Source organism: Xyrauchen texanus, chromosome 12 (assembly GCF_025860055.1).
Source record: "Xyrauchen texanus isolate HMW12.3.18 chromosome 12, RBS_HiC_50CHRs, whole genome shotgun sequence".
NCBI lineage: Eukaryota > Metazoa > Chordata > Actinopteri > Cypriniformes > Catostomidae > Xyrauchen > Xyrauchen texanus.
The window spans coordinates 47,514,791-47,532,476 of NC_068287.1; the positions used below are offsets into that span (position 1 = coordinate 47,514,791).

Below are 17,686 nucleotides of genomic sequence, written 5' to 3' on the forward strand. Positions count from 1 at the left end.
AAACAATGTGAATCGACAACTGAAGATGAAAACTTTGCGAAACACAAAATTGATGTCACTGCCAATACTTTTGGCCACGGCTGTATAGGCCAGATAGCAAGAGGCAAAGTTTGACTTCAACTTCTTAATTAAATTCAAATAAATGTGGAATACTTTCTATGAAATTTTATGAAATTCAATCATCCTGTCTATAAAATTTTAATCCCTGTAAAGTCACTTTAAACTCTTAAAAAAACAAAGCTACATATAAAACAATAAATCTATTGATTCAGTAAGTTCAGAAAAATATGGTCAACTTGTAAGAACGGATTCATCCACTTGAACATACAGTATACACTGTACACAGAAGGAAAGAAGAAAGACAAAAAAGCCTTGCATAAGACAAAGACAAAAGACTCATTAAACATCTGTTCATGTGACATCAACTTATAAACAGTGGTGGACAGTGACAAAGCAGGGGCGAAAATTTCATAAAAATGTTGGGGGGGACAATAAACATAACAATTCTCAAGAGCAATTTTTGAAGGGGACACCAATAATGGGCCAGTGACTAAGGTTTTCAACTGATAAAAAATTCAAATAGGTTAAAATTGCACATCAAAGTAGTTATTATCTTTATGGGGATGTTTTTTACTTATTACTAAAATCTCAATTTTAAACAATGTATTTTAAGTGGTTTAACTGAGAATCATGTGACGACACCAGTCAAAATGTCATACGGGATAACGTTAATGCATTTTCTAAATATTATGGTATTAAAACTTTTCAAATCAATAATTCTTAATGAATATGTAAAGTGATGCAGAAAACAATATTTAGATCTCAGAAAACATTTTTTTGCACAACAATTTTTTCTCATTATATTGTGATTTCTTTAAACGTGACCCTACTTGTTCAAGTTCTTTACCCACATTTTAACACTGCAATGTGATTTAAAATGCAAAATGTCTGAAAATGCTTTACAGAACTTGGTATCATGTTATTATTGTTTCCTCAACTCAATGAAGTGAAATTATGCATTTCAATGGAAAAAAACAGCGTTATCCTGCCTGACATAAATTGTTACTCGGTATGACACCATATGAGTTAACACATGAATTGTCATTTTTACAACACTTACACATAATAATGTTCATAAATAATTAATGTTTATGTTATGCAACTCAGTCTGGTTTCTTCCCAGATTTGGCAAGTATACAAATACATTTAAACAATTTTTTCATGTTTATGAATATCAATACAGCACAACTTTTCAACATTATAGGTTTAATTTAGTACTGAAAAGTACCTTGAACCATTTTATTGATCAATATTCATAAATAATATAAAGGGTTAAAGTAGGCAATCTTCACTCATTTCACTGAACATTTATTTGAACAACAAATTTACAAAAGCATGTAATTGAACAACATATTTATAAAGAAAAATCTTATTAATGGGTTGAAGTACCTTGAATCACTAAATTTCATTAAATGAACACTACATTTTTTATAGACATTGTCTAAAATAACAGAAGCATTTAGAATAAAACGACAACCAATGGAATTTTGCATGCAGTTGCAGGTTATAACCTCATCTCATTAAACCTTCTCCAATCTTGGTTGCACAGTTGAGCACTGCGATTAGAGTATGGCTCTGGCTCAGAGATGATTGCATGGATTTCAGACCTGTAGTAATGGACTTCGCCCCATTATACACTATACAATTTCATGTAGATTTACACTCTACAATATCAGGAAGATAAGACCCTTCCTCTCTGTACATGCCACACAACTGCTCGTTCAGTCCCTTGTCATAACTAGACTGGACTACTGTAACGCTCTCATTGCAGGCCTTCCTGCATGTGCTATTAGACCTCTCCAAATGATCCAGAATGCAGCAGCACGTCTGGTCTTTAATGAACCTAAGACAGCACATGTTACACCACTCTTTGTCTCTCTCCACTGCCTACCGGTTCATGCACGTATTCAATTCAAGGCCCTGATGCTGCATATAAAACAGTCACTGGGTCTGCTCCAGCATACCTAAAAACATTTATGCAGAGCTACGTTCCCACCAGAAGCCTGCGGTCGGCTAAGGAACGTCGCCTTGTCGTACCAAAACAAAGAGGCACCAAAACACTTTCCCGGACTTTCAGTTTCATCATACCACGGTGGTGGAATGACCTTCCCAACTCAATCCGGGAAGCTAACTCTCTCTCTATCTTCAAAAAACGGCTAAAAACACATCTTTTCCAAAAGCACTTAACCGGTCAGTAAAAAATAAATAAATACATTATTTACATTTCTTGTTGCACTTAAATCTGTTTTGTATACTATTCTGATGATAGTGAAACTTTGTAATATGGCACTTTTTGTACCACTGTCTCCCTAAGATGATCCGCTGATGTTTTTCCTCTTTTGTAAGTCGCTTTGGATAAAAGCGTCTGCCAAATGAATAAATGTAAATATAAATGTAAATACACTGCAACAAAATACATTTTTGATTTGTTTTTGTTTTGGCTTGTTTTCCAATATAAATATCTAAAACTCATTTAAAACTATGTACATTTACTTTAGCAGCTATACTGCAGAAGAAAAAAATTGTTATCTGAGAATGTTGAATATAATACAGGGTTTCTGCAGTTATCATCAAATCTAATTTAATGCTTTTTAATGCCATTTTTAAAAATTGTAATGCCATACCTGACAGATGACTAACCACGTATAATATATATATATATATATATATATATATATATATATATATATATATATATATATATATATATATATATATATATATATATTGAATTTCCCGCCACTGAAGAGAGAGAAAAAATGCATGATGTCACTAGAGTGGATGGCCTGTTCTTAAAGGGCGGATTCCCCAATATGACAGGTTGGACAATAATTAAATGTAATTGTGATTTAATATTATTATGAATTATATAATTTGCTAATATTCAACTAAACAATGTTAATGATATGTTAATATCACAATTTGAATGGAAATTATACAAATTAAAGCTGAAAACTGTATAAGAATATATTGTCAAACACATGTTATCCAAGATAACGGATAACATTATGGGCTAACAGAAAATAACTGTTATCCTATATGACAAAATTGTTATCCGGTATGACAAAACTCAGTTTAAATCTTAATAAGGCAGTATTTTTGGCTACCTATAGAAATCTGCAACCTTTACCTTCAACTTCCAAATATGTAAATTCATGCTAAATAATCATATTTACATAAAATCAACATTATATATGTTATTTTAGCGTTATCCCATATGACACAGGATTTTACTACATAGTGTGTTAGTGAGGAAAAAGGGTAAGTTAAACACATTTTATGAAAGACATGCTTACCTTTCACCATTGTTTGGGGGTCCTTCAGGGTCTTCCTGATTGTGTAGCATGCTGTCTCACATCGTGTCAAAATAAAATTCACAATAAAATTGCTCCAGTTTTCTTGTTATCCCGGATGACATTGGCTGACGGCCAGTTTTGGGACAGAATGCTCCAAAGCATAACAATCAACTGGATGTCATATTCTTTTTAATATTTAAATATATTGTTGTCGAGACTCATACAATAATGCCTGTGGCAGAGATGTTAGGGTTTATTAGATTTTTTACAGTTTGTTTGGCTTTTTTGTATGTCACTCTAAGGTCCGGACAGTTATCCGGTATGACATTATGTGACTATAAAGTCTAACAATTCTTACACTTTGTAATACCCTCAATATATGTTCATATCATTTGATAAACAGAGATCAATAGATTCAATAAATGTGCTTTTTATTAAACATTTCCTTATTTTGACATCATAAAGGGGTTTGGACATCAAAATTGCACGTCACGTCATTGGGCCTAATACAGGCAAAATTGTACTTGCAAGGATACGTGTACACCGAGGAAAGCCTTACTACTATTATTAGTGCATGGAGACCGTTCCATTATCCTTCTTCTCAAAGTTTCTTTCTGGTTTAATGAAAAAGCTGACTAAATTGACCAAAAAATTCGTCAAAACCATACATTTTTTGTAAATAAGCCACCAAAATACAATGGAATTTGAACTTCACTTCAACTTTTATTTATTTATATATCACATTTAATAGCAACGTTGTTGCTTCACAGTTATAATTAAAACATACATAAAAACATTTACCATGCCTAGCAAATGAAGGCATGACTACACTCTTAGACATATACCCTCACACAACTGTATAGTGAGATCAGTATAGACGAGAAAGAGGGAAAAAAAACTAAATAAAATAAGTTATTACTTCAATTAACAAATACCCTTAACTAAAAGCCAAGTTAAAAAGATAAGTTTTCAACTTAAATTTAAAAGTAATGAAAAACGTCAATATTGTGAAAAAGTGTCCCCATATAAAAGAAATAAAATGATTTTGTAACAAATAAAAATATTATGTTATAGTCACTGCTCTATATTAAGTAATAAAAAATAGCTGTAATTTAAATCAAACTTGCATGACAGGACAGGCACTAAACAAAAGTACCAAATGTATTTTTCCTGGTATCACTGGGCCCCACAAACTCTTGGCATATCTTGTTTATGTTAAGGCTGTCCTGACTGTCTTTGTGAACATTGCAGACTAACAGACTGTTATCATGCTGTATGGAGAAAAACTGCACTCTTCGTGTGATATTATATTAGATTAGCTTAAATGATATAAACCGACTAAATCACAGTGAAAGCGTTCAAATGTAAATGCGCACCCGGACTAGTCTAATCTACAGACTAACGTTACATCACGTAGTGTATGCGTACACTCTATGGGTGTGTGTGAGTAGACTGTATTAAACAAGGGTAACGTTATAATCGCTAACATAGCAGACAAAGTGGTACACAAGTACACAATCATATATTTGTTTTTTGACATGATTTATTAATGACTCAGCATCATCTATATTAAAGAGAAAATAATCACTTCATCCGATGTTTAAAGTGAATAAAATAACATTGACTTACTGGAGTTCCACAACTACTCAAAGACTTTTCTTCTCTCCCGCCACCGGAATATGTGTGTGTCGGTGGTGAGGTAAAAGGGGAGGCAGTGGACCAAAGCACTGTGAGGCAAGGGAGGGGGGACTCAATTTTTAAAACGTTTTTTTGTCAAAAGAATGTTAAATATAAAACGAACTTTACCGCAGTTTGTGCGCAGGCGCGAGTGTTTCTTTACAAACTGTGTGAGTGAGTTCATGTTACAGACCTCTGCTTAAATGTTGTTTGTCTGTTTTCAGACTCCTCCTCCTCAAGTTACAAACGAAAGAGAAACTATTAAAACAGCAGTCATTTTATGACACGAGCGAGAAAAATAGAAAAAGTTCGATAGTTCGTGCTGCACTGAATTGTCTGAAACAATAAATCAATTGATGAAGTATTTTGTAGGTGATATTCTAGTCAGTAAACAGGAAGTGACCATCAACAGCTCTTGACAGGTGAGTACTGAACTGCTGCAAAACAAACCGAAACTCAAGGGAGGGGGAGATAATAGTGTTCAAAAGTTACCACGGGACTCGACTGAAACCAAATTGTTGCGACTATTATTTGAGAGAGTATTTTTTTCAACTACACGCAGATGTGCGACCTTCAAATTTGACGACATTTTGTTGTTTTTATTTCATGTTGAAAAACGAGGAAGGATCGAGTCTGTCAGAATTGCGTCACATGCAAGGCGAAGAAAATGTTCGCCTCGCATTGCTCGCGCGAGTTTGACCGCTGGATTATAAATGTGTTTTTAAACCACAGATATATATATATAATATATATTATATTATATGCCAGCAGTAGGTGAAGCTACCGGAAGTACTCTGGCGGCCATTTTACTCTTCCCTACCGACAGAGGGCATCGCGGCATGTGCGGCGTTTATAATTTAAACCCAGCTAGCCAAATTACGTGACCATTACGTAACGGCAACGTAATCACATTACGAATCTTTCGTCGTGGTTACGTCGTGAATCAATAGTTGTGTGTTGGTAACCAGTTGGTCAATTTAATCTTAATATTCTATGGGCGGACATGCAGTACCAATCTAATTTCTGTCCTCATTTGCCCAAAACTATTGTAGAGGCTTTTTCAAAATATACAAACAATATATTTGCTAAAATATTTGTCTAAATACATTTTCTACAAATACATTTTTTGGGCATTTTTGAAAATATATTTTAAAAGCATTTAAAAATATATTTTGCCCTCCATATATTTCAATACAAGAAAATACACACACGTAACATTTGAAGTAAATCTTTATATGATGTCTAAAACGTGAACATGTATGTAACACATTTGAATAAAAATCAAGCAACGAACATACTTTAAATTTCTAAAAATTAACTTCCTTTTTTTTTTCAAGCAATCTCAGTTCCCCCATCTTAGAATTCACTGCAAACCCCAAAGCTCCTCTGGACACATTGGGAAACCTCTTCACTGCCACTGTAAGAGACAAAAATCACAGCTATATTTTAAAGGGATTGTTCACCCAAAAATTCTGTCATTAATTACACGTCCTCGTGTTGTTCCAAACCCATAAAACTTTCATTCATCTTCGAAACACAAATTAAGATATTTTAATGAAATTTGAGAGGTTTCTGTCACTCCTTTGACAGTCCACGCCAATTTAACTACCAATTCAAAGCTTCAAAAATGTAATTCATAAAAAAATCTTCATTTGTGTTTTTGAAGATGAACTAAAGTCTTACAGGTTTGGAACAACATGAGGGTGAGTAAATTATGAAATTGTTTTCATTTTTTGGTTGAACTAATCCTTTAACTGAATTTTTCTAGTACATTTTCCTTTCACCAACTCTATCCAAAATCAAATACTTATCTACTATACAGTATTCCAAAAACAGTATGCCAACATGATAGCATGTCTGAATTCATAGTATTTATAAATAAAAAATAAAAAAGTCAAAATTTAATTCATATAGAACATACATTTTTAATGGTTGTGAAGTAAATTCAAATACAAATGTAGTACCTACTCAAACAGTATGACGCACAGCAACTATTGACTTACCATATATTGCTGCCATGGTGTCCTTGTCAAGGGCATTCCTTCTCTCTGCACCACAGTCAGTTTTACTCATTCCTCCTACAAAAGACAATACACGATACATGAACATTTGAATAGGGTACAGAGGGCATGCACCATTGTCTTCAAACTAGTTTTACATTTCCAAATATTTTTGTTCACCTTAACAGTGGAACTGAAGAAAAATAACTATAGGTATGCTGGATTTGAAAGATATTTGTATGGGTATGTTTTGGACAGTAAAGAAAATAATGAAGGAGAGGTAGAATTAGCCTTTTTTTGAACTACTCAGAATATGACCTGGCCTTCAAAACTGTTTAGCTACCTTTCAAATTGCTGTGGATCAGAATCTCCAGTGGGAAGGAGGCCATTAAAAGAACATGTGCCATTGAAGTGACTGTTTGGGTCTGCAGGGCAGAAGTCCATTGATGCTTTAGAATGGTTATACCTGTGCCATGTGCTAACTCCCCCTGTGGTTGTGATCACATAAAAAGAGATTTACAATATACATTATTTTCAAATAAATTATTTAAAACTCATTTAAGTTTTTATTCAACCATTTCACCCATCACAGAAATGCATAACAAATCTGTATGTACAGACCTAAATCCTCAACAAAAAGTACTTACCGTAATTTCCGGACTATTGAGCGCACCTGAATATAAGCCGCACCCACTGATTTAAAAAAAAAATATTATTTTGAACATAAATAAGCCGCACCTGTCTATAAGCCGCAGGTGCCTACCAGTACATTGAAACAAATGAACTTTACACAGGCTTTAACGAAACACGGCTTTTAACAAAAATAAATAGGCTTTAACGAAACACGGTGTGGCAGCGGGGGCGTGGTCAAGCGCCCGTCCGGGAGACATCAAGTGCTGAAAACTGTCACACTGGTGCCAGTGTGACAGTTTTCCCAAGAAGGACACGTGAAGCAGGGCACTTGACGTTCCAGGTAAGGCTTTTAATGGCCACAGCAATGTTTGCAATCAATTTTATAAAGTTTCTCAATTCTTGGTCTTCTATGCGCCAACACTAGACTGACGTCTGTCACTCACTCACTCACTCACTCACTCACTCACTCACTCACTCACTCACTCACTCACTCACTCACTCTCTCTCTCTCTCTCTCTCTCTCTCTCTCTCTCTCTCTCTCTCTCTCTCACTCTCTGCTGCCTTTTTATGCCGCTCTCCCCATGCTTACTGAAATTAGGCACAGGTGTTAGACATTAGCTCAGGTGTAAGCGCCCTTACCGCTTTTCTCTCCCGGACGGGCGCTTGACCACGCCCCCGCTGCCACACACGGCTTGTAACAAATAATTAGCAGTAAACTGTAGCCTAGCAAGAAAGTCATTGGTCACTATCTTCCTCGTCCTGTGCACTGAAACCACTGAAGTCATCTCCTTCGGTGTCGGAGTTGAATAGCCTCAGCTTTCGTTGTCTTTTTGCACTGAGTCAATTCCTCACGCTGCTGTTTCCAACGTCTCCCGTGCAGCAGCTGTATTTCCTTTTCCAACAGCCAGATCAATCGCCTTCAACTTGAAAGCTGCATCATATGCGTTTCTCTGTGTCTTTGCCATGATGAGGGTGACAAAATTACTACCGTAATCAGAATGATGGGAAGTTTGAGCGCGCTCGATTTAATCTAAACCATAAACAAAAAAGTTGTTTGACCTTAACCTGTTCGGCAATTTCATTGGTCTAATGAAAGCTTCATGCCGCCAAAAAACTGAGCACGTCACAGAATGTTTTTTATTTTTTTTAAATAAAATTTGAAAGCGGGAAAAATCCATATATTAGCTGCGAGGTTCAAAGCGTGGGAAAAAGGTTGCGGCTTATAGTCCGGAAATTACGGTACATAATTAGCATCACTGCAACACTAATAAAAGTAAAAATAATAAAAAAATGTCTCTCTCACTCAGCTCCTGCAGTAACGGAAAGATGGATGAAAGGCTAATTCTTGCTGTTAGAAATTTTCCAGTGCTCTATGATGCGTCTCTTCCCACGTACAAGGACATTTTTAAGAAAAATACTGCGTGGGAAGGTGTATCTGAGATCGCGGGGATTTTATGGACACAGACAGACCGGCATTTGCATTTTCGCCGCAGATAAACAGCCGCTATGGCAAACAGCACGCCTTGTTTCTCATTCATCTTTGATATAAAGCATTTTATGTACTGATTCCATTTAGATTTAGTCTTTTCCCTCTAAAATGTTTGTTTTTAGTGGCAAGAAAAGAGATTCGCTGTCAACAGCAATGGAATGACATCCGTGAATGTCATTTATAAACGTTACTAGGCAACCAGTAGTGGGAACGCCCACTAGTGACCTAACCGCCAGCCACTGGCGACCTGCAGCAACAAAGTCGCTGGCAGTGTGTACGCACCTTAAAGCTGCGTTCACTACTGCATGTCGCCAGTGGCTGGCGGTTAGGTCGCTAGTGGTGTGTATGGAGAGTATAAACATCACTGTTTCTTTACAATTAATATTGTTATTAAAATATTAGGATCACGTGAGCTCTAACATCCTCCCTAGTATTGGTTATTGCTCCTGAAAGTCGCTCTTCATTTGCATAATTTAAACATTTCTCAACTTTGTCGCGTTGCTGGACACGCCCACATCCGGTCGCCTTCGCTCGTGTTGCTGGAAGTCGCCAGCTCTCATTGAAAGAGATGAGGTCGTTTTGCAGAAGATTTGCACAAAAAATTCCCGTCCAGGTGGAGATCAGTGGGAAGCAGAATGTATGACATGTAAAGATGCACTTATGTGTCAGTTGCTAATAAAGGTGCAAGTGATTTAGAAGCACACATCAGCTCTGTCGAGCATTAAGGGTCAGCAAAAGGTGAAAGTTCATCAGGTAAATTAAAGGACTACTTTTTGCGAGCAGGTAAAATTGTTATCACAATACTTCATTTTCCACGGCCATTTAAAATGATAGTAAATGAAGGTACACTCATAACATCAAATATTTTATTTTAGTGCATGGACATTCAAAAGAATGTTGGAAACTAGGGATGGGCATTTTTGACTCATTTCGATCATTGATAGGTCTGAAAAAACGAGTACACGGGGCGTGTCCGTCATGGAGATAATGAAAATATTTTAAGATTTTTACGAAAATGAATGTTAAATAAATAAAATAACATGAAAACATGAACATATGACTATAAAAAATAACACTGCTTATGCTGCATCAATGTTATCGAAAAAGAAACATCTGAAATATAGCTGCGTATAGTTAGGTGACCAGATTATGGTCACCTAACTGAAATGTGAATGTTGATGATGTCCCGTTTGTTGACAGGTGTTCAGTGGACTGTTCAGATGATGTCATGGGATCTCACTCCACAAAGGATCTCAGTGGACAGACAGACACAGGGAAGGTCAAGAGGTCAGAGGATTTCAATGGTTTAATAAAATACACTGATAGATATTTCTGATATGCTGCACAACACTACAGTATAAAACACTCCGACTGGATTATCTCAAGTAGAAACATGTGAAAACAGCTTTAGGGTAAAGTGAGATCTACAGTAAGATGACAGTGAGACGGTTTGATTCAGTCACAGACAGAACTGGAAAACTTGTACAGTCAGTTGAATGTAGAAGATGAAACTGCATCTGTTGTCAGGTCATCCCCACCTTCCTGAATCTGGGAGGGAACAGGGGGAGACAAACGACAATAATAATTCAAAACACAGGGTACTCACTGTAACCCCCCACCCTAACGTTGCAGGTCAATTCAAGGTGTGCGCCCCTACATTTTCTGCCTGTACCCCTAAAATTTCCAGTTAATATTTACAATACTCCTAGTAAAATGAGTTTGTCTGGAGCCCTGTACTATGAATGCAAACTTTAATACAGTGAAAAAGACACTATTAGCATAACATAAATATATATAAATAATGATTTCCAACATGACAGAGAGAGAGAGAAAACACACTTACTCGCCGGTTCTCTGATACGCCGTAGCTTGATCTTCAGCCACATCTCCACCCTCTATTGGACGGCAGCCGTGCTTCCCCGGGGGGATCGGAGACAGTCTTCCAACCCCTGGTGGATGGAACACCATGCTGCGTTCTCGGGGAACAGAAGGAGTCTCCCCCGCTCCAGGCGGTTCACCTGGAGCCCTTCTCCCCTCGCTATCAGGCGGCTGGGCTGCTCCGGCAGATGGCCGCGGCTGCTCCGTTGGGGTGGATGGTAGTGGTGAGGACTCTACTACGGCGCAGCCCTCCTCCTTCCCATGTTTTCGGCACCAGTGTAAAGGGATTAATGGAAAGGCGTATGCGAGAACCGGCTTGACAATATAAATAATAGTTTAATAATAAACTGAACCAAAAAGACACACACACACAGGTGTCGGGCAGCTGCCCTTAAGTCTCTCTTTTATTGTCTTCCATAAATGTACAAGGTGTGTGAGAATCATCAATGTTCAGCTGGTGTATTTCAGAAGTCTCATGTTAGGACTGTGTGCACAGTAATCTCCAGTGTGCTGCTTTCTCTTGTCCTAAATACAAATATTCTCAGTAGTAGTGTTGTCAAAAATACCGGTAGCCCGGTACCAAGTCGGTACTCAAACAAAAAATAATTTACGATACCAGAATTTCTGAAGGTACTGAATACCGGGTCTACCCAGTACCCACGCAGAGGCGGGAACTTTTGAACGCTCACAACAAGCAAAAGATTGCGGCAAGCAAAGCTGATACAGAGCCTCAACTGAATCTTGTCGAAATGAAAAGTGGGAAAAAGCCAGTTAATTTGAGGCTGATGAAAAGGGAAACATCATAGATCAGTAAAAACCTGTTTGTAAACGCTGCTTTTGCAATTATCTGACTAAAGGAGGAAACGCATCAAACTTAATAAATCACATGAAAGACACCTGGATTTATTCAAGCAAATAAAGCAGAGAGTTTAAATTTTCACATTTTATTTTATGTAGATCCCAAAGTATTAGGGAATTATAAAAAAAAAAAAAGTAAATTCAGAAGCATGTACCGTTGTGGAATAAGCGGAGGCGGAGCTCTTTAAAGGAAACATGCGTTACATCTTAAATGCAGTTATATTTAATGTGTTATAGCTTAATTAAAGTTCAAATAATACAGAAGCAGCTCATGTTAATAACTATAAACTCAGAAACTGGCATTTCTCTGTGTGGTCGATGCCTCTTCTATGAGTTGTGCGAATGTCCCGATCTAAGGGGGAGAGACTGAAACTGCACCGGCTGAGAGAAACTCTGCCTCGGGGTCACTCATCCCTCGACCGCACACGCTTAATGCAGCTCGATTAGAACGCGATTGCTCATGACTTATTTAATCATAATATCTACAGTGGGTACGGAAAGTATTCAGACCCCCTTAAATTTTTCACTCTTTGTTATATTGCAGCCATTTGCTAAAATCATTTAAGTTCATTTTTTTTTCCTCATTATTGTACACACAGCACCCCATATTGACAGAAAAACACAGAATTGTTGACATTTTTGCACATTTATTAAAAAAGAAAAACTGAAATATCACATGGTCCTAAGTATTCAGACCCTTTGTTCAGTATTTAGTAGAAGCACCCTTTTGATCTAATACAGCCATGAGTCTTTTTGGGAAAGATGCAACAAGTTTTTCACATCTGGATTTGGGTATCTTCTGCCATTCCTCCTTGCAGATCCTCTCCAGTTCTGTCAGGTTGGATGGTAAACGTTGGTGGACAGCCATTTTCAGGTCTCTCCAGAGATGCTCAATTGGGTTTAAGTCAGGGCTCTGGCTGGGCCATTCAAGAACAGTCACGGAGTTGTTGTGAAGCCACTCCTTCGTTATTTTAGCGGTGTGCTTAGGGTTATTGTCTTGTTGGAAGGTGAACCTTCGGCCCGGTCTGAGGTCCAGAGCACTCTGGAGAAGGTTTTCGTCCAGGATGTCCCTGTACTTGGCCGCATTCATCTTTCCCTCGATTGCAACCAGTCGTCCTGTCCCTGCAGCTGAAAAACACCCCCACAGCATGATGCTGCCACCACCATGCTTCACTGTTGAGACTGTATTGGACAGGTGATGAGCAGTGCCTGGTTTTCTCCACACATACCGCTTAGAATTAAGGCCAGAAAGTTCTATCTTGGTCTCATCAGACCAGAGAATCTTATTTATCACCATCTTGGAGTCCTTCAGGTGTTTTTTAGCAAACTCCATGCGGGCTTTCATGTGTCTTGCACTGAGGAGAGGCTTCCGTCGGGCCACTCTGCCATAAAGCCCCGACTGGTGGATGGCTGCAGTGATGGTTGACTTACTACAACTTTCTCCCATCAGCCACAGTGATCTTTCGGTTCTTCTTTACCTCTCTCACCAAGGGTCTTCTCCCCCGATAGCTCAGTTTGGCCGGACGGCCAGCTCTAGGAAGGGTTCTGGTCGTCCCAAACGTCTTCCATTTAAGGATTATTGAGGCCACTGTGCTCTTATGAACCTTAAGGGCAGCAGATATTTTTTTTGTAACCTTGGCCAGATCTGTGCCTTGCCACAATTCTGTCTCTGAGCTCTTCAGGCAGTTCCTTTGACCTCATGATTCTCATTAGCTCTGACATGCACTGTGAGCTGTAAGGTCTTATATAGACAGGTGTGTGGCTTTCCTAATCAAGTCCAATCAGTATAATCAAACACAGCTGGACTCAATTGAAGGTGTAGAACCATCTCAAGGATGATCAGAAGAAATGGACAGCACCTGAGTTAAATATATGAGTGTCACAGCAAAGGGTCTGAATACTTAGGACCATGTGATATTTCAGTTTTTCTTTTTTAATAAATGTGCAAAAATGTCAACAATTCTGTGTTTTTCTGTCAATATGGGGTGCTGTGTGTACAATAATGAGGAAAAAAATGAACTTAAATGATTTTAGCAAATGGCTGCAATATAACAAAGAGTGAAAAATTTAAGGGGTCTGAATACTTTCCGTACCCACTGTATATATATATGTCACTATGCGTTTTCTTATCATGAAGAAAAATGGCAAAATGCAGCTTTATTAATAAGAGAGCACTTTGCACATTAGTTTGGAAATTGTTTTTTATTCATTCTATTTTATGCTTGTTTATTTAGGTTTTGTTTTTTAGTACTTGGTAAAAACTTAAATTAAAAGTTGCAAAAGTTGAAGCAATCTTATGTAAGTGTTCAAAAATACTTTAAGCATACATTGTTCAGTTTTGTTTCAATGAATAAATTATATATTTAAATTAAAGTGTTGCTCACTGGCATATTTCTTAGTTCTGCTGCTAATGTTTTGTAGACTTTGTTAATAAAAGAGTGTTTAGTAACCTGTTTTTGTGTTTTGCTTTTGTACCGAAAATGGTATCGAGTACCGTGAAATTTTACTGGTATTGGTACCGACTACTGAAATTTTGGTACTGTGACAACACTACTCAGTAGTCAATTTCTCTAAGTGACCTGTGACTGAAAAAGAAGATTTGACCTCTTTTGGAGAAGAGAGAGAAATATTGAAAAAAGTAAAGCTGAGAAACTGATGAGAGGAAAAGAGTGTTTGTGAGAGTTTGTAGTTTTAAAACAGTGTTTAATTGTTGTTGTGTTTTAGTGTCATTCATGGAGAATCTCCTGAATCCAGCTGTGTGTCCATGAAGAGTGACCGGTCAATGGATCCTCCACCTGAATTCAGTTCAGGAGCTCCTTGTGCTGATGTGAGGTGAGGACTCTCATGTTGACTGACAGTATGAACGTGTACATCACAGTCTGAGGGGCGATTAGAAAGAATCCAGTGTAAAAAATAACACAACAGTTAAAAGAAATGTTATCAAATGGATCAATACTGATTATATGTCACTGTCATGCATATATACATGTGATATGTACATTTGTTTACAATCACTGTGTAATGCACACACATCATGACCGTACACCAGTGAGGTCAGGTGTCATTACATGTGTCAGTTTTATTACATAACATGAGTCAAAAGCAATAACACTTGAAATTCATGAAGGATTGTGTTAAAGGAATAGTTCTCCCCAAAAATGATCATTCTCTCATGATTTACTCCCCCTCATGCCATCTCAAACTCACATGACTGACTTTCTTCTGCACAACACAAATAAAGATATTTTGATGGAGATGTGAATATATCCATACAATACAAGTCAACGGGGACCAAACTTTCACGCTCCAAAAGGACATAAAGACATCATAAAGGTAATCCAGGTGGTTTAATCCATGTCTTCTGAAGTGATAAGATCGTTTTGGGTGAGAAACAGACCAATATTTGGTTATTTAAGTCCTTATTCAGTAAAAGTTTAGCTGTCCTATGTGTGTTCACGAGAGAAGCTTGTTCACACATCCTCACGCTTGATGCGATCATAATTTCATGTTCATGCAAGAACTAACATGGTTTTAATCTGGGTTTCTCTCAGAAAATGTGTTCGTTAAGGTGGTGGGTGGTGGTGGTGGTGGTGGTGGTGGGGGGGGTGTATTTGGCACTTGTGCAATTCTACATATCCCTTTTCCTTAGTTCCGTGGTTCTCCAATTTTTTAGAGTGCCGTACCCTCTTCCACTTAGACTGCAGTCACACCTTTTCCATTAAGGAACAATATTTGCTCCCTTTAATCAATTTTCCCATTTCATTTTTTACCTTTGTAATACCTTTAAAAAAATAAATAATGCCTTAAATAAAACAATGTTCAATAAATAGGCAATGTTAAAATCGTTTTATATTAATAAAAGTATTATATAAATATAAATATATATAAATAATATACTTTTATATAATAAAAAATATTATATAAAAGTATATTAAAATCGCCAGTAGGTGGCGGTAACTCATTGTCTTTAAGTCAAGTCAAGTCAATTTTATTTGTATAGCGCCTTTCACAACACACATCGTTTCAAAGCAGCTTTACAGAAGATCAGCATTAACAGACAATAAAACTGTAATGTCTATAAAGTCGATGAATCATCATTGTGTAATTTAGATAAAATACGTTTTTTAATAGTGTTTAAAAATAATTAAATGATAATTGTATTAATAACCCCAGTGAGCAAGCTGAAGGCGACTGAAGGAACACAAAACTCCATAAGATGTAGATTAATGGAGAAAAATAACCTTGGGAGAAACCAGACTTACTGTGGGGGCCAGTTCCCCTCTGACTAACCCCACCCTAACCCTAAACCAGACTCACTGTGGGGGCCAGTTCCCTCTGACTAACCCCACCCTAACCCTAAACCAGACTCACTGTGGGGGCCAGTTCCCTCTGACTAACCCCACCCTAACCCTAAACCAGACTCACTGTGGGGGCCAGTTCCCTCTGACTAACCCCACCCTAACCCTAAACCAGACTTACTGTGGGGGCCAGTTCCCTCTGACTAACCCCACCCTAACCCTAAACCAGACTCACTGTGGGGGCCAGTTCCCCTCTGGCTAACATTATGAATGTAATGTAAATATTAATTATGTATAGGTAAAATCATGGTTTAAAATTATTAAACTAAGTGTTAAGGGTCATCTTGAACTGTAAGATTATTGACCAAAGTCTTTGAAGTCCATCTTGATTAATTGCAGAAGTTCACATACATGCAATTGTCCTTGTTAATTGGCTGATGAAGGCTTTTGTTGGCAATAGTTAGTCTATGCATTCCATTTCAAGATCGTAGTCCATCAATAGACTGAGGTGATGCAGGTTGGAGTTGGCATCATTTCATCCTCTGAAGTCCGGTCATAATAGACTGAAGTGATGTTTGGCTGACACCGGCAGCATTTAGTCATCATCATTCAGCGACATGTAGCAGTGGAGTCCAACATGAAGCAGGAATGGTGCTGGATCCAGCCGGTTCTGGTGACCTCAGGATAGGAGTCCCGAGGTTGAGACAGGGAAACAAATAAAAAGATGTAAGCGTAGATGCCATTTAATTTATTGCAGAGTTAGAGATCATGCTCAATGTTTCTGGTTTCTGGTTCGGCAGACCCAACTAAAGCAGCCTAATTGTGGGTTGGAGGATAAATTAGGTGTATGCCTGGCTAAATAGATGAGTCTTTAGTCTAGACTTAAACTGAGAGGGTGTGTCTGCATCTCGAACAGTGTTTGGGAGACTATTCCATAGTTTAGGAGCCAAATATGAAAAGGATCTTCCTCCTTTAGTGGATTTTGATATTCTAGGAACTATTAATAGGCCAGAATTTTGCGATCTTAATGAATGTGTTGGAATATAGCGTGGTAGAAGATCACTTAAGTACTCGTGGAGCTAGACCGTTCAAAGCTTTGTACGTAGTTAACAGAATTTTAAAATCAATACGGAATTGAACAGGTAGCTAATGTAACGATGATAAAATGGGGCTAATATGATCATATTTCTTGGTTCTCGTCAGCACTCTGGCTGCTGCATTTTGAACCAATTGAAGTTTATTTATTGATCTTGCTGGACATCCTCCCAGTAATGCATTACAATAATCTAGTCTTGAGGTCATGAACGCATGAATTAGTTTTTCGGCATCAGCAACAGAGAGCATATGCCTTAATTTAGCAATATTTCTTAGGTGGAAGAATGCTGTGCTACAAACACTGGTAATTTGATTGAAGGATAGATTGGTATCAAATATAACACCTAAGTGCTTCGCTGTTGAAGATGATGTAACAGTACATCCATCTAGAGTCAAATTATA

General features: G+C 37.5%; 1 protein-coding gene across 1 annotated transcript in view; it reads left to right on the forward strand.

The window, feature by feature from the left end:
• Window positions 1-17,686, forward strand: part of LOC127652407 (uncharacterized) — a 746,522-nt gene that overhangs the window by 57,025 nt on the left and 671,811 nt on the right. Inside the window, exons 9-10 of the mRNA XM_052138529.1 lie at window positions 10,354-10,442; window positions 14,616-14,723. Of these exons, the coding sequence (XP_051994489.1) occupies window positions 10,354-10,442; window positions 14,616-14,723 (197 nt within the window). The remainder of the gene's footprint in view (window positions 1-10,353; window positions 10,443-14,615; window positions 14,724-17,686) is intronic.